At 37.3% G+C, this 17,547-nt stretch overlaps 2 protein-coding genes across 5 annotated transcripts in view; one reads left to right on the top strand and one right to left on the bottom strand.

Moving 5' to 3' along the window:
• The first annotated feature begins 694 nt into the window (after positions 1–694).
• LOC131685998 (intraflagellar transport protein 46 homolog) lies at positions 695–2,377 on the top strand. 2 transcript variants are annotated; one of them, XM_058970087.1, is made up of 4 exons: positions 695–889; positions 966–1,017; positions 1,139–1,500; positions 1,952–2,377. In XM_058970087.1, the coding sequence occupies exons 1-4, from the start codon at positions 758–760 to the stop codon at positions 2,375–2,377; spliced, it is 972 nt and encodes a 323-aa protein (XP_058826070.1). In that variant the 5' UTR covers positions 695–757. The 2 variants fall into 2 exon arrangements, with proteins under 2 accessions (XP_058826070.1, XP_058826069.1); XM_058970086.1 differs by having other exon boundaries at positions 697–895.
• A 51-nt stretch (positions 2,378–2,428) lies between these two features.
• Positions 2,429–17,547, bottom strand: part of LOC131685996 (uncharacterized) — a 121,193-nt gene continuing 106,074 nt past the window's right edge. Inside the window, exons 1-6 of one of the 3 annotated variants that reach the window (XM_058970082.1) lie at positions 5,013–8,649; positions 3,696–3,938; positions 3,497–3,620; positions 3,231–3,437; positions 2,940–3,176; positions 2,429–2,882 (exon numbers count right to left, since the gene is read on the bottom strand). In XM_058970082.1, the coding sequence (XP_058826065.1) occupies positions 2,429–2,882; positions 2,940–3,176; positions 3,231–3,437; positions 3,497–3,620; positions 3,696–3,723 (1,050 nt within the window). In that variant the 5' untranslated portion in view covers positions 3,724–3,938; positions 5,013–8,649. Of the gene's footprint in view, positions 2,883–2,939; positions 3,177–3,230; positions 3,438–3,496; positions 3,621–3,695; positions 8,650–17,547 lie in introns of those variants that run through there. The other 2 variants (XM_058970081.1, XM_058970080.1) reach the window with 2 other exon arrangements.

The following is a 17,547-nucleotide window of genomic DNA, read 5'->3' as shown; positions in this document are numbered from 1 at the left end:
TTTCAATATTTTTATTCAAAAATTTAACTAATTTTGTGAAAATCGCTCCTAAAATATTTTTTTGTGGGATTTGTCATTTTTAGACTATAACCATTTGAAAAAAATTGATAAAAAAAAGTTTGACCCTTTTCAAAAGATAGTCTAGATCATTTTTGGAAAAACAAAATATGTAAAGTGGCTTTTTGTGACAAACCGGAGAGGGTACTGCCAACTTTGAATACGATTTAGCGCGAAATTCGTCTATATTGCCCGCTAAGGAGAAAAAAATTGAGCAAGCACCAAAAATTTCAGAACTTCTGCTCGTACGGGACACCACGTTTGGCCAGTCGTTCGATTGAAACACAAAGTGTGTTTCCGTTTTAGGAATTTAGCGTCAAATTGGCGCTGATCTATTCCGACAATTAGTGTCGGTTTCTGATGAGACGAAGTCGAAACGCACCCATGATTATATGTGCAGGTTGAGCCTATTCTTCCCATCATACCCTCGTAGACGAACGATACCAGCCAACGCGTAATTCGACGAACTATGATGCTTCATGTTAATTAGTGATCACCGTATACATCAGCGAAACGACCACATTTTCTTTGTTAACGGTCGCCTCTACAGTTTTACATATACCTACGTTTTGGCGGGTGTCATATTTGCGCATGTACAAACATTCCGCTCAGAGCCGGTTGTTTGGATGGTTGCCATGGTTACCGCGCGATGGGAAAACAAATGTTTAATATTGTTAAATCGTAATTCGTAACAATTAACATGGATTCGTATGATGAAATGTACGAAATCAAAAATGGCCGGGAAATTGACGATAGTCCACCACCAGATTTGGACGTATCAAGTTCGTTAAAGTTTGTGCATGAAAAACAGTTAAGCGAAGAACAGAAGTCGGTAAAGGTGCGATGCTCGTTGATGCAGTAAACAGTTTTCGGAAAGTTCTTTTTCTAGAGTTGTTTTTGTTTTACAGGACGAAATTGAACAACACAGCAAGATTGATGAGGGTGTACAAAAGCCTGCAAGTAAGTAAACTCAATACTATTTAGCACTGATCAGACTAGTTGGATTTATTAACAATTATATTGTGGCAGTAGCAATGAGCAGTAATGAATAATTAGTTTTCTATTGTTTGAACTCTTGCAGAAGTAAAAGACATTTTCGTCAAAAGGAACAGTCTTCAAAAGCATGAATCACTAACAGACAGCAGTGGTAGCTTGTCTGAGGATGAGAAGGAAATTCCGAAAAGTTCTATAGAAGAAAAGGAGTTTAATCCAAAGTTCTACGATAACATTGAGGCGCCGAACGAGTTGAAGGATATCTTTCAGTATATAACTCGATTTTCTCCGCAGCGGGTCAACATCGACTACAAGCTGAAAATATTCGTACCCGATTTCATTCCGTCCGTCGGGGATATCGATGCGTTTTTAAAAATTTGTTCACCTCCTTTCCTAAATGAAGAAAAACAGAAGATTCTTACGAAGCACATAAAGTCACTTGGCTTGGAGGTGAGTTTGAGTTGTAGTTTTTTGCCATTTTTCCCTGTTTAATTATAGTGACTTTATTTACTTCCAAACTAGTTTGTAGTAAACTATGACAACAATTAAACTGGTTAAACCTCAATGAGTATGCACAGCACTTGCTTTCTACATCGCTGCTTATGCGCAGCCTCTAAAACCGATTTATTTATTTCCTATCGCCAAAATCCAATTTGAAAAGTCTGCCAAACCACGGATTGGTTACTGTAGCAACGACGCTGGCAATTTAAAGCTTCGCTACGCCAATGACGAAGCAGTTTGTCCTTTTAAGTCTGCGCATGGCTTGCTAATTGCTATTCGTTTATTCTTGCTTTGTTTTGTTTGGTTGCTCAAAAAATGTTGACGTTTCTATTACATGTGGAAATGTCAATGTTTCCTTTATTAAACTCCTCATTGATAATCATGGATTTTCCCTTTGAAGACATTGGACGAACCATGTGGCGAACAAAGCGACCGGGTACTGCTTCAGATGAAAATGAGATCGATTTTCACCAAACCACTGGAGACACCGTCCGCTATTGCTAAAAATCCGAGAGATATCGACCGCTGGATCACGGAGATACAGCTACTGAAGGCAAATCAATCGGTGCAGAACATAAACGCGCTGAAATCGACGGTCAACATTGACAATCTTATGTCCGAGTGGCCCGAGGAGGTCGAACGAATGCTGGACACCGTTGGTTTCCCCTCGGCAGATTTGGATTGTTCCTTAGCCCAGTATATTGAAATAATTTGCAACATTTTTGATATTCCGGTGCAGCAAGGCAGCGACCAGGCGGGCTATATTCAGGCGCTGTATCATTTGTTTAATCTCTATTTAGCCGTTAAGCAGCAAGACAATGCTTAGACACTAAATCACCAAATGGGACGGATAATTTCAATGCTCGAGCTAATAAAATTATTTTAATATTCTAACATAGGCATCTCGCACGCCGAATTTGAAGATTGCCAAAAATGGAAAATAAGTTATAAGAAATCTTGAAAGTACCATCTGACTATTGAAGTACCACCTAAACGCAATAAAATTGAGTAGTGTTTCATGAACAAGCAACAAAAAGTACAATACAAAGCGGCTGTATCTGGTGAACTTTGTATATATAGTTTCACAGCCAGGCGACGGATGCTCTTCCTTCCAATAGTGATATCCAGGGACGTCCGTCAGGCGTGACGTGAGAAACAAAAAAGCATCATAGTCTAAGAAGGGATTGAAGCACCACAGTCCATCTATCAACGCATTTCCCATCTCCTCAAAAGTCTCCTTTCGAGCAACTAAAGCTGGTCGAAGAACCTGTTCTTGAATTTGCGTCATACGTTGTTCGGTTGTGCTTAAACGATCCGTGCATAAATTGTATCTAAAATCAGAAAATAAAGTAATAACAAAATGATGACGAAAATGATCCAGTACTAACCGGTCTTGAATACCAATCATATAACCGATGACTCGCCAGAAATGAACAATCGCTTCCATATCCTCCGTTCGGTACGCGATTCCTAATTTCTTGTAACCCAACACAATGTATCCCACGAAACCGAACTGAGTCACGGCCATATCCTTCTGGGAGATGATCCTGCCTGCCAGTTTGGAATTACTTCTTTTGCTGGTTGATATATGTGCTCTTCGAACGTAGGCAATGGATTTCCAGGAGCTGTAAATGAGCTGTAAATTACATGGACACTATCAAAAGTTATTTGAGACTCACGGCGAATCCGGCACCAGATCCTCGTAGTACCAGTTGAGCACGTGCATAATGGTCGCGACATAGCGACGATACGCGGTTACAGCCGTAGATGACTGTTTGGTATAGACTAGGACATCCAGAATGCTAGGGATCGCCAAGATAACCAGTAAACCGCACATTTTCGCAACGAACATTGCAAAGAAATTGCGCTTGAAATATCTCTGTGCTCTGGAAAAAATTACCGAAATCAAAAGGAAAACTTAATTACATTTGATTTGATCACTTACTTCTTAAATTTGGCATCGTCGTACCACGGTGGTAGCTCCAGCTCGTACGCATCAACATCGCTATCGACCGGTGTTGTCACTCCGTCGGTCAACAAATTGTGCAGATAGTGCTTCTCATTATCACCTGGGAAAGCGACAAAGAGAAAGTGGGTTACATGGTTGAAAGCGCTTCAAGTTCTCTGTCGAACGAAATGCGTACTTTTCGGAGCCTCCTTTTCGGCGACCATCACTGATCCACTGAATGTGAATGTACTACAGCCGTTCTCAAGACTATGTAGAATAATTATTACCCCGTAATTTGGCAAAACGATGCGTAGCACTACATGTCGTACACTCTTCAGTACGACGACGCTACGCCAATGATCGTGTACCGGTTTGCCTTGAGTAGATCAGTTGCTGTAATCATTCCCAAAATATTTTCCAATGTATCGTGTTTTCAGAGCTATAGTAATTAAAATACAATAACCCATATAAAAGCAGAATACAAAGTGCATTTATTTGATTGATCGACAATAAAAAGTTAATTTTAATGTATATGTGAATTGTTTTCTTTATTACTCATCAATATTTTTTTAACCATTTAAAATTGAGCTCGTGGTGCAGCATCTATGGTATGCTGATGGTTTTGCGCTGGTGGATGTTAGATAGCTGCTTTCTCCATGCGTCACGCGTACGAACTGAACAAGCTTGTATGCGAGAATATTATTGTTATCAAGCGGAGCTTGCATGCAACAAATTGTACGATACTTGCTTATCGTAACGCAGCGATTCTCAACCTTTTTACTTCGTAGCCCTACACATTTCAGATTCGTTTATGCTTCAATCAAAGACAAATAAGGTCATTACAAATCTTTTTTAAAAATTATGTTCAAGTACAATTTTTTTCTGAAGGGGGTGGCAAACAAAAAATAAATATTTATTTTTATTAAAACAAAAAAAGTTTTTTTTTTTCATTTTACATTTTCCTGCGATCGTTCTCGTGGACGTTTCCGCAGGGTGTTTTCGGATAGCGGGGTTGTTTTACTAAAGCAATTCAAGCAAACTTTATTGAATCGATCGAAAGTTCATATAAGAAAGGGATGGTTAAGTTTTTCGTTTTAAATAATTTTCCGAACAGTACAATTTCTAATAGCGGTTTAGTCTGTTTCTAAATTCCCAATAAAAGCTTGAATGATCACTAATAACTTAATATGAACATTAAGGAGTACTTTTAGATATTATTCGAACTTTTGGTTGCTTGGATAGCTTTCGTACCGTTGTTGTGGCACATGGACCGACTTTACACAAAAAGCATGAAAATTGGTCAAAGATGACCCTGCTTGATAACAATGTACAGAAACAGGATTGTAGCATTTTACATATGGACTGGCGAACGTACATTCTGTGCATAAATTTTTCGAGCTCTAGTGGAAACGGCAGATTTGGTTTATTGCTTCTGTTTGAAAATTTGTAGATTTGTTTTGTGGTATATGATAGTGATTTGGCTCTGTTCCGTGTACATCTTCAAAATACTTACATTTTCCCCCATCTTGTTGTGCAGTCGTATGGATTTATGAAACGTATAGGAATCATCAGTTCATATTTGTCTTTTTCATATAAGGAATGCAATTACTCTGAAACTCGACTTGTCAAGACCCGGAGTGTCGAGTGTCATGTATCACTAGATTCAGTTCGTCGATGTGAAAATGTCTATAAGTGTGTTTATTATAGTAAAGTTGAAAAGTTTCAAAAGTGCATTGACAATGGCTGTGACTCACTTTCGTGCATAACCACTTAAAACAGTCCTTAATTTTCTTCCTTCCTTCTGCCCCACGAGACTGCATCAAAGCGTGGGGAGACTGATTCGGTCTTGAGATACAGTGAACTCAAAAAATAGCATGATCACTGGCACTATCTAGTGGTAGAGTCGAAAACTATTTGGTCTTTCACAGCTCTTGATCTTCCGAACAGGTTTTCCGAAGATAGATACCCTGTACAAGATCGAAATCACGAGATATTTCGAATAGAATGTTCTTTTGTTGAAATTTCCATTTCGCTTGTTCCATTTACATGATTTTAACAATCTATTTCAGCTTTAATGGTGGTACTTAAGGTATGTCTTTGTATAAAAATGATTATATATTGTCCAGGACAAATTATGACAAAATGATACAATAGAGCATACATTCGAGCCGTTTAGCTCCGAACACCTATTCGGTTAATCGCAGTTGGGAACTTCCGTGAGCCATTTGGCTCCCGTTTCTGTGAGCCATTTGGCTCCCGTTTCTGTGAGCCATTTAGTTCCTGTTTACGCGAGTCATCTCAGTGAGTCATTTATTTCTCGGCGGCGGAATTTCTCCCGATACCGATGCCCGTTGCGTGAGTCATTTAGCTCCTAGTTTTGTCGCAATCTACTCGGATAGTCCATAAATGCTACTGAAATGGCCAACCGGTACTTGGCGATGTTGGTTCGGCGATACCGGATGAAGCGTAGCTTCTGGTTCGCTGCTTCCGGTTCGCTGAAAACTCGACGACCAACCGCTGGCGCTTCACTCGATCTAGTTCCTGACGGTGTAACTAGTCTGCTCACGGGCTTCGGTCCGGCGATTCCAGATGGTTTGTGGTGCCCGGTATACTAGCGCCTCAACCAAAGCTGTGGTTACTCTCATAGTCTTCCCTTAGCATAATCGTCATGACTTTAAAAGCTCGAGTCGATGATATGTTCTCCGACCGCGATTTTCGCCTGTTGCTGTCTTTCGGCTCCTAGTCAACACCTGGTGGGTTACTTAAGAGCTCTAAATATACAATGCATTCCATACCGGACATCTACACTCAGGCAAAAAATACAGCGAATTTCATAGGAATATCGTATAATTTTTAGCCACAAGTAGCACGTATGTAAATCATAAGATTATCTTATGAAACGGCATTTATTTTGTTAAATCGGTTTGCTATGATTACATGTTCCATAGGGTATCTTTGAATTATCATAAGACAATATTATACATTTCTCTTATATTTATTAGAATCATAAAATGCTCGTATGAAATTCGTACTACTGGCATATGCAATAACTTATAAAATGTTAAGTCGTATTTGCATATTAATCTTATGAAAAAATAGTTTTGTTACTTTTCTATTCATCATACGATAAATCTTATGAATTTCGCTATGAGTTTTGCCTTAGTGTACGGAATCACACTGTGCACTAGCACTCATCGTAAATGACAACATATGTAGTTAATCCAAGCAATCTTTGACTCTACCTCTTTCAGGTTTCAACTGTCCTACAGGTAATACGCGATTCCGTTCTAGAAAACAGTTCGGACATTCACAAACACCAACTCTGTTTTATGATGGGCAATCGTCTCCGTGGCGAGTGCCTCCAGCTCTTCTAGTGATTCTCCGATTACTTGGAACATCACATTGTAACAGGTCACTAAAGGAACCGTGTTTCAGGGGTTGAAACTGCCTTCACTTCGCGCCAAACAACGGGATGAATCCCAATTGTATGTGAAGCAGCAAGATTTCGTTTGCCCGGCGAGACTCAGGGCGAGTCCATCAAATACCCCGAATTACTTCCCTAGTTACTCCGCGAACACATCAGCTGACACCCAACACCAATATCGTGAAAAAAAACCTTGGAAGACGGTAATCATGAATCGATTTACACCCCACCAAATAACTACTCTCTCTTTCTTCTCGGTAATACCATAAAACTGTATTTGGGCTTGAAGGGGTTAACATCGATCACTGTTCTACCCGTAGAACTCTACTAAACCGACCTATACCACTATCTATTTCCAAGCGCTTGGATTTTAAACTTCTCTATGGCACTAAACGTATTCTAACAACACCATTGATATTTCTTACTGCTATATTTACAAAAGTTTTTACAATGTTCAGATCTGACCTTATTCGTCCACGGTGATTTCCTTCAGAGTTGAGGCGAGGCGGCTGTAATCGTTGTTACCACATTGACACCGATGCTGTCAGTGTCTCGACTAACTGCTATGCTGAGCGGCGGCGAAAATACCGACTTATCATTCCGTGCCGGCGGCTCAATCGGCTGATCGTGATCACGACGCTTGATTCCTGCCTCTCTAGAGGGTGTTGCTTCGAGGCTATGTGGCTGATGCCCGACTTGTGGTGGCCGGTGAATCAGCTCCAAAGGCGTGGTTCTTCTTTGGGTGGCCCGCAGGGCGAGGGAGTCGAACACTGGCCCGACGGCGAGCTAGGCTACAAGCCGGCAGGCTTCGGGAACGTCTCCAGAGACAGCGTGGCTGGTCGCTATCCCCTACTCCTGCTTGGATGCTATAGCACCCGGACGGAACACCTTCGCTTGAAGGATCCTGAACCTCGAGAAAAATTGCTATTAAGTGCTGGACTTAATTGGCGGTCCTTAACACTGTGTAGGATTTCATAAAAGGAGCTACACTATCCCGCACATGGGCCTGTTAACTTCCACTTTTTTTTCTCTTTTTCTCGATGTAACGAATTCGAACGGTATTCCGTTACTTCTAACCGATAGCTTCTCCTAACTTCACTTTTTTCGCAGCTTAAAGCCGTCTTACTGGTACGCCGAACGAATCGAGAAAGAATAGCTATTCCGACCATAGAAATCTTTTCCTATTTCACCCATCAACTATTCGCATTCCCACCAACACCAATTCGCGGACTCATCATGTCCAAAGATTTTTTTAAAGATATGACCATGAGTACCACCTGATGCATTTTTTTCTCGCGACTAAGAGGTGCAATAGTTCGACTATTAGTCGCATATAGCGCTACCGTCACACAAGGGCTAAATATTGCTGCTTTACACATTAGCGTGATCGAGCAACTTCAGCCATTCAACAGGCTCTATCTGTAACATCGTTACAACATTATCCGCGAAACCGAAAATCGTTACATCTCTGAGAAGGTTCAGCTTCAATACTCCATCGTACACTGCGTTCCACATCATCGGGCCGAGGAACGTCAGTCGTAGTTGTCATTCACCCTTGTCTGTTTCATAGATCAGTGTTCGGTACTGAAAGTAGCTCTGCACTGAACACAGAAATCATTTAAAATCTATCTGAAAAAACACATAGTTATTTTACATGTAGGTTTTTACTTGACTTCTATGTGCAAATCACATAAACATTTGAAAGATGGTCTTGATTAAAATCATTGGAAAAATCACATACATTTTATGCGAAATTCCAATGAGAGTTATTCGACTTTGTTACTAGATTTTATGTGAATTGCCAATGAGGGTTATTGATTACGGTAGTAAAACCCGTGTGATTTTTTAATAATTTTAGCTGAATTTATTTTTGTTTTATGGACCAAAAAGGATTAACCAAGAGAAAGATTGTTACATAAATTCAATTACTATTATTGCACTATAACCAATTGAGTTTTCCTGCTTCAACCTGTGGATGCTATTAAAGTCATGTAAAATTTGTTATTCATTTATACTCCTGTTTTTGTAAGTGCCCTCATCGCCTGATTAAAAATCCGTAACTCAACGACGCCTGGGTACTTGATACCTTTTAGCGCATGGTTCTAGAAAATATCCCAGAACGAGAATACTCTTCGGTGGACTCAAGAGCTTGAAGACAAGTTAACAAGTTTACTAACCAACTCAAAAGTAATTCTGCTTCAAATTTTATTCAAAAAATGGATGGAATACGACTTTTCAAACCTAAATCGGCCAGTGCTCGACCAGATTCCCCAGCTTGAAAACAATGTTACTGTTACTAATTTTTTCACATGTACAAATCATATAACATTCATCTGATAATACAGATAACCTTCGTTCACATACAATGCATCGATTTGTTAAATGAATGTTATTGATGTGCATGTTAATATGTTATATGTGCTTCTCCTGTAACTTTCAATGGATACACATAATATGAATAATATTGCAATCAACGTGGAGCTATGTGATGTTTTTAATAATTTTTATCAGATTTCTTGGTTCAGTGTGTAATATCCTGCAGAGTTACTCATGCTGTACAACGAATGGGCGATTGCTTCCTAGCTAGTACTATTGAAGCATTCTTCACGTCTAAGGTAACCACCACGCAATAGCGATAGGGTTATTTGGGGAGAGATGCCGCACATTTATAAAAATTGATTCTGCATCAAAGTAAACCATTCAATAATTGATGAAATCATTTTTACCAATTGCGACAAGTTTCTAAAATACTGTGAAATGGTTTTTGTAATGAAAAAAAAAATTCACCAAATTTCCATGAACATTTTACAAAAAAGGTCATTGCGGGAGAGATGCCGCACCGTGGTCACAAACTGAAAAATGGTGAACAAAAGTATTTTTTGGCTCTCATTGATGTTGTTGTGATTCAGTGTCTTCAGCTGAGTTTCATGAAGTTTGATTGCACCTATAAATCGGCTAGCACCTTCACTTTTCTCAAAGGGGGGTACTACCATTTCCAGAATCATTTTTTTATTCAATTTTTTAAAAATATTTTTCTTTCTCAACCTTGTGTAACGGTTAAGTTGGAGTAACTTAATTCAGGGCACTATTTATCTCTATGCTTGTACGATATACATATCTATGTGTTAGTAGCAGTTCCTTAAAACTGTTTGGGTGTTTCTCCCAATGAATTTATACAACTTAGGTTTGTTCTTGAAAGATTCATTTTGAAAAAGCAGCAATTCGTTCAAATTTTCGCTTTTATCTCAATATTGACATCACTACAAATTAATGCGTTCACGAAAATTAGTGCCTGAAACTTTAAAGAATAAACCGAAGTAACTAATACTTAGATACATGTCGCCTATTTAAATATATAGATAAATAGACTCATAATCCTATATGTCACTGTGTTAGGTCCGTTAGTTTGTGGATATCCACCTGACGCAAATGAACATTTAATGACATTCCGGGGTGAAAAAAATACATTTTAGTTATGCATCCTCTTCCATTGAGTGCGGCATCTCACCCGCAATTTTGATGCGGCATCTCTCCCAATTGTAGGGGAGAGATGCCGCACAACGCCATTTTCCTCTAAAATTATGAATGATCGTGCTCATGATCAGAATGCCTTCTAAAAGGTCCCAGCTATTCAACCGATACATGATTTACCACAAAAAAAATGAACAATTTAAAAAAATGAAATTTTAATGTGGTGCTGAAAAATTTTCGGCGCTCCGTGATGCAACTGAACGAACAAAATCAATAATAAAATTTTCGTGAGTGATTAAAAAGGATGATTTTACATCTCTAGAGTTATGATTCTTCGAAAGACAAACTCACCATGTCATATTACAGTATAAAAGTGACCCCACATACGAGATATAGAGAGTGCGGCATCTCTCCTGACGCGGCATTTCTCCCGAAATTACCCTATCCTTTTCTCTGTTGTCATCACAGCTCCCACAACCGTTCGGGTGGAATTCACTGTAGACCTGCCTATAACGAAGTCGAATTGCATGACAAGCCGTTCTCACGGTCCGTGTACTTACTTAGCTTGTTCTGGATTACTCTCTCTAACAGTACCAAGAGACATATTGACCTATACGCTGGAAGATCTTCAAGTTTTCCTGGCATCGAAAGCAGCATCAGCTTCTGTCGCTTTCAGTTATCGGATCATTCTGAACATATCCGGGCTCTCATATATCGCTTTTTTCGGCAATATATGATAGGCTGGTATTGGGTCCTTCCACTCATGGCTTTCGCCATCTCGATCAGCTGCTTGTCGGTAATTCGAGCTTCTTCTTCGTGATCATCCTCCTCACTGTACGACGAAGATTGGTTCCAGTTGCGGGGAAAACCTTTCGATGGTGACCTCTAGCTTCTCCGGACACCTTTCAGGTGGTGCAGCTGGGCCTTTTATCTTTTTTTTTGCATAACTTTGTAGGCATTTCCTCGAGAATTCGCGTTGGCTTTGTGGCAAAGCTCATCAATTCAAGCTTTCTTGTTCAGCTCGACTGCTTTGTTAAAAGGGGCTCGCGCAGCTCGTTTCCCTCTTTCTTAACTTGTTCTCCAAGGTTGGAATAACTTATACGTAAATCGGTAATCGTCCACTGATAATATATATTCGTAAATATAATAAAATCGATCATGCAATGCACGAATTCATTCGTCGTTTTCTGCAACGAAGTATTTTCGTGCATTCTAAATAGTAGGTTTCGTTCATTTCATAAACAAGAATGGTCGCTTGGTGAACGAAAGCTTTCGTAAATTTTATACATTTTATGTACACTGCACGAATGTTATCGTTGATAACGACATTATTTTTCTTGAATGAAGCGAAATGTTTTGTTTATTTTAATAAACGTGTCTGTATATTACAAACGATTTCGTTGGTCGCACGAATTCAAGAATTCATTTCGTTTATCTTAGAAAAGTTTTCGCATTTGTTATCCCCTTATTGTTTTCAGTCGATCTTTTGGGATCGATGTTTGACAACATCGATTTTTTTTTAATTTAAAAAAATCGATTTTATTTTGGTACGAAGAAATGGCCGCTTGATGAACGAAAGTTTTCGTAAATTTTACTTATGTAATTGCACGAATGTTATCGTTGAAAACGACATTATTTTTCGTGAATGAAATGAAATGTTTTGTTTATTTTGTGAATGAAATGAAATGTTTTGTTTATATTTATGTATATTACAAACGATTTCATTGTTCACACGAATTTATTTCGTTCATCTTAGGAAAGTTTTCGTATTCATTAGAATATTATTTTTTCAATCGATAAGATAAGATCGATGTTTAACAACTACGATCTTTTTAGCTAACTAAAAGGATCGATCCGGCAATATTGATTTTATTTCAACTTGTTTACCTCTTTCGGGGACTAGAAAGGTTGCGGTGTGAAGTAATAGCCGCTTGATGAACAAAAGTTTTCGTGAATTTTGCATATTTAGTGCACATTGCAGGAATGTTATCGTTGATAACAACATTATTTATCATGAATGAAACGAAATGATTCGTTTATTTCCAGAAATGTTTATGTATATGATAAACGATTTCGTTAGTCGCACGAATTTATTTCGTTTATCTTAGAAAATTTTTCGTATTTATTAGCCTCTTATAATTTTTAATCGATCTTTTGGGATCGATGTTTGATAACATCGATTTTTTTAATTTAAAAAAATCGATGTGGCCAAATTGATTTTATTGTGCTACGAAGAAATGGCCGCTTGATAACGAAAGTTTTCGTAAACTTTACTTACTTAGTGTACATTGCACGAATGTCGTCGTTGAAAACTACATTATTTTTCGTGAATTAAACGAAATGTTTTGTTTATTTTAATAAACGTTTGTGTATATTACGAACAATCTCGTTGGTCGCACGAATGCAATTTGTTCATCTAAGAGAATTTTACGTATTTAATAGCATATTATTTCGACATTGCTCCTGCAGCGAAAAACTCAAATTAATTCATACAAAACCAACGAGCAGTTCGCGATGGCTCAACTGAATCCTTACTGCTCCGGATTCTGGATCAACTGGAAGCGAAAGAGGTTCAGGAAATCTTCCTGAAACCGGCGGACACGGATACGGCTACTAAATAGTCAGACCGAGACCGTTTGTGATTATCAACAATTATCTGACGTAGAGCAACAATGGCTCCATATTCTGCCTCTATTGAAGCTCTTTTGACGTTAATGGTTTGACGAATAGTGCTCGTAAATATTATAAAGACTTTCGTATATAGCAGCGAACAATTCGTTTTCCTAACGAAGCCATTTCGTAATAAGCCAACGAAAGTCGTTTCGTGGTTTTCACGAAATACTCGTAATAAAAAAATAAATGTGTTTCAATAGAACTACGAACGATTCATTATATGTACGAAAAATTCGTGTATTTTATGAAAATTTTCTGTATGAATCTAATTCCTAGCGATTTACGAATATATTCTATCAGTGTCGTATTACAGCCGACGACCGTTTCTCGGTCTCCCATTTCTCGGTATGGTCGCATTACACGCCCTTGTTAGTACTACCATTAACTCGTTCGCATTTAGGTTGAAGATGATGCCCCCAAATTTAAATTCTTCGACGGACACGTCCTTGTGAAAGATCGCACACTTTTCATCTTTCCCGTCACTCCAAGGCTACAAACATTAACATAGATAATGGATTCCCGCCTCTCCCTGCGGTAAGTGCTGATGGTACCTTTGTTTGTAAGATCTACATTTAGTTGTGCTAGAGCCTTCTTGATCGCTGATGGTCAGACAAAGTCCTTTTGATTCCAGCGTCCTTCTCGACAATTTTGCAAGTTCCTAGTACTTGGAATATTTCAGATTTAAAGTCTCTTCCGTTCCTTGAAAAACTACTAATTCGATTTTCACAAACTTAATCTTAAATGGAAGGTTTAGTAGCAGACTTTAATCTGGTGAAGTTCATACGAATCGCACATATGGGTGCGAAAATATGGAGGGATTCCATGAGAAACCGGCCGACCGCAAAATATGTCCATCGTAGATTCGAACGAAACTTTGCAGGTGTGTTCGGTGTATGAATCTCCATGATATTCTCTGGCAATTGGAGTATTTTGATACAAGAGCAATTTTTCAAAAGGGCGTAAACGTTTCTACGTGTATAAATTTCAATTTTTTTTGTTCGTTCACTGTATTTTATACAGCAAAACTATCTGAGAACAAGTTACAGGGTATAAATACTTCTATCCAAAAAAAATATACACTGAAGAAAATGTTGTGTCATTTTTCAAAAAAAAAAAAACAAAAATTTTAGTTAAAAATTTAAATTGCGAAAAAACCCATTTTTTAAATTTTTCTATTTTATCTACAAAAACCTAAAGAGAAAAGAAACATTTTGAATGTGATTGCATGATGGAGAACTTATCGGTAAAAAAGTTTTTCTAACAATAACTTCATACATGTTTTAAAATTTCATACTAATTGACATACAAAATTGTAATTTTATCACAGAATATAATTCTAAGAATCATTTAAAATCAAAATGTATTTAACAAAAATCTTCCAAAATCCGATAGTTTTCGAGATATTTGGAATTTTGCTCCATCAAAAACAATTAATTCCTGTAATTATGCTCTTTTCAAAAGTTATTCGCGTTACCCCATCATAAAATGTCAAAAATCTAATGTTTATCGTTTTAAAGACGTAAAGCAAATTTTTTAGTGTATTTGGAGCATGGAGAAGCTTTCAATAAAAAAGTTTTCTTAACAACAACTTTTGACATATTTTTATAATTCATACTATTTGCAGTCAAAAATACAATTTTCTTTTTGAATATGATTCTAAACGCCTTTTTAAATCGAAATGCTCATAACAAGAATTTTCTGAAATTTAGTATTTCTCGAGATATTTTAACTTTTGTTTTAACAACACAATTATTTTGTTTTATTACGACCTTTTCATAAGTTATTCGCGTTTCTCCATCAACAATAATAGGTTTTTAAAAAGGCCCATAAACTTTCCTACAACTTTTGCTTTGACTTCAAGGCGATATTGTAAACCATTTGAAAGCTACATGAAAGTAACCACTTTTTTACCGATTTTTTCTCCATCATGCAATCACCTTCAAAATGTTTCCTTTCTCTTTAGGTTTTTGTTGACAAAATATAAAAATTTTAAAAAAATGGGTTTTTTCGCAATTTAATTTTTTAACAGAAATATTTATTTTGTTGAAAAATGACAACATTTTTTTCAGTATATATTTTTTTCGGACAGAAGTATTCATTCCCTGTAACTCGTTCTCAGATAGTTTTGCTGTATAAAATACGGTAATCGAGCAAAAAAAAATTTGAAATTCATATACGTGGGAACGTTTACGCCCTTTTGAAAAGTTGCTCTTGAGTCAAAATAATCTTATTACCTGTGGAAAATGTTTAGTCTTCCATGCCGGTGAAATGTGTAAAGTTTCATCGGAATCTAAGATGGTCGGTCATGATTTTAAAGATTTTCGGACGAATCTTCGTGGAATTCCTGAACACTGGGATCCCATATTAAATCTTTAAATTTCAAAAGCCTTTCGGTAAATCTCATGCATATTGAATATTGAACCACATATAAATCGCCAGCAGTCTTATGTGAATTCAGATTGTTTCCTTATAGAAATTATTTCAGAACGCAACAACCGAGCTCTATCGACTGTTGCGTTTAAGTGGTTATATACAAAGTTGGAACTCAAAAAATCGAAAAAAAAATTATTGAATATTCTTTTGAAAATATCTGTGCGAAATTTCATCCAGATCGGAGCACTAGATTTTAAACTATAGCCGTTCGCAGCGCGCTGGTTCTTCCGCGTATGAAGTTAACACATAACTTTAAACGCAATTATCTCCAAACTAAGTTGTTTGAAAAGTACCGTAGCGGTAAACGTGATATCGCAAAAACTTTTCATCCGATTTTCATTAATTTTTTTTGAATTGTTTGTATTGACATTCTCGTGTACTTGAACGGTTCCTTTTTATCCAATTTTTTTTATTCTTTGCGATGAATTTTTATTGGGAAAAAAATTATTGGGAAACCAATCCGTTCAAGTACACCACAATACATTTTTCTTCAATAATCTTTTTATTTTTTTGATTTCAGTTGAGCGGTTCGGCTTGGAGAGTGTTCACCGCAATCCTCTGCCAAAAAAAAAAACTCGCTCCTGGGATGGGTCATAACTCCGCCAACCTTCGATATTATTTTTAATTCAACTTGTTCTTTCGAACTTCGATAGCACTACCAACGAGCTGTCTTCTGCTTTTTCAAAAAAAAATCCATAAAACAAAATCACGAACTTAGCTCTCTATTTCGCCACAACTTTGTATATAACCTCTTAAAATGGAATCAATTCAGAAGTCGGTCTGTTAGCCTTGCCATGAGATGTTTGTTTGAGAATTCACCATGTTGACCATTCTTGGTCAAAATAAAAAAAATCATGGGATGGCAATTTCCAAAACTACTAGAATAGTTTTCAATGACGAAAAGCAAAACTCTATGAACGCTATTGTTGTTTTATAAAATGTTACAATTTTTTTAATTGAGGTTATTAAAAAAAATTATTTGTCCCCTGATATTTTCCAGCGATTTTGAAGGGGTGGGGGGTGACATATTTTTTAAAAAAGATTTGTAATGGCCTTATTGGACAAAAATATTTAAGGTTTCCAAAAAATTTATCAGTTCAGTTGAAGTTGATTGAAATCATTAATATACGAGGGATTGTTTGAACAGATTAGAACGGCAGGAGAGTTGTGTCATTTTCAATTTAAAGTTGTGTTTATAAAAGGTACATTAAATGACGAAATAATCGTTACCGATAGATACTAAATACGCTTATATTATGGTTTGCGTTATATTTCGATGATTTTGTTAAAGGGAATCGTACTTATTGTACTTTACTGAAAAAAGTCTCATTTGATCAAACTTACCCCAGTGATCAAAGATACCCCGTTTTACGGTACCTACTTAGGAAGATACAGGGAACACACGCAATCTCCTTAGGTATTACGGATGTTAGTTTTTGTAAGCAGGGAAAGAAAATGGGATGTGGTCTAGAGTAATTTTATAAAATGGATAATGAAAATTATTATAAACCGGATTGATCTCATAAAATTTATTTGGGTGGTGGCAGGCACTGTGTGGCAAATCGACACCGATGCTGAAGTATTCACTAAACCGACAATATTATTTTGCACACTTGAACAATAATACTTTACTGTTTTGAACAATTTATTTTATGAAGATTTGCGTCTTGTAGATAACGTGCTGATTTCGATTTATATGCAAATTTTATGCATGACCGCGCTCTTCAACCCGTAACTCTGGAACCGGAAGATGGAATTAAATGAAATTCCATAGCATCTTATGGGAACGTTGTACCTTTCATTTGACACTAAGTCTCCGAGTAACCGATGTGCGTTTGTTGATCACATACATACGCACATACACAGACATTTGCCGAACTCGGCGAACTGAGTCGAATGATATGAGAGATTCAGCCCTTCGGGCCTCAATCAAAAAGTCAGAGTTGCAGAGTGATTGCTATACCTTTCTATTGAGAAAGACAAAACGTCCAATACATAGTCCCCTTCTACTTTAGCCATCGATTTAAATCAATCTAAAAGCAAAAAG

This window comes from Topomyia yanbarensis, chromosome 2, assembly GCF_030247195.1.
Source record: "Topomyia yanbarensis strain Yona2022 chromosome 2, ASM3024719v1, whole genome shotgun sequence".
Classification (NCBI taxonomy): domain Eukaryota; kingdom Metazoa; phylum Arthropoda; class Insecta; order Diptera; family Culicidae; genus Topomyia; species Topomyia yanbarensis.
Note: the sequence above shows the minus strand (reverse complement) of the source record. Positions and strands in the feature narration are given on the sequence as shown.

Bases quoted from the DNA above. Each gene is read 5' to 3' on its own strand.
- LOC131685998 (XM_058970086.1), top strand. From the start codon at position 758: ATGGATTCGTATGATGAAATGTACGAAATCAAAAATGGCCGGGAAATT. The intron at 896-965 runs GTGCGATGCTCG...TTTGTTTTACAG, and splicing joins AAGAACAGAAGTCGGTAAAG to GACGAAATTGAACAACACAG. The intron at 1,018-1,138 runs GTAAGTAAACTC...GAACTCTTGCAG, and splicing joins GGGTGTACAAAAGCCTGCAA to AAGTAAAAGACATTTTCGTC.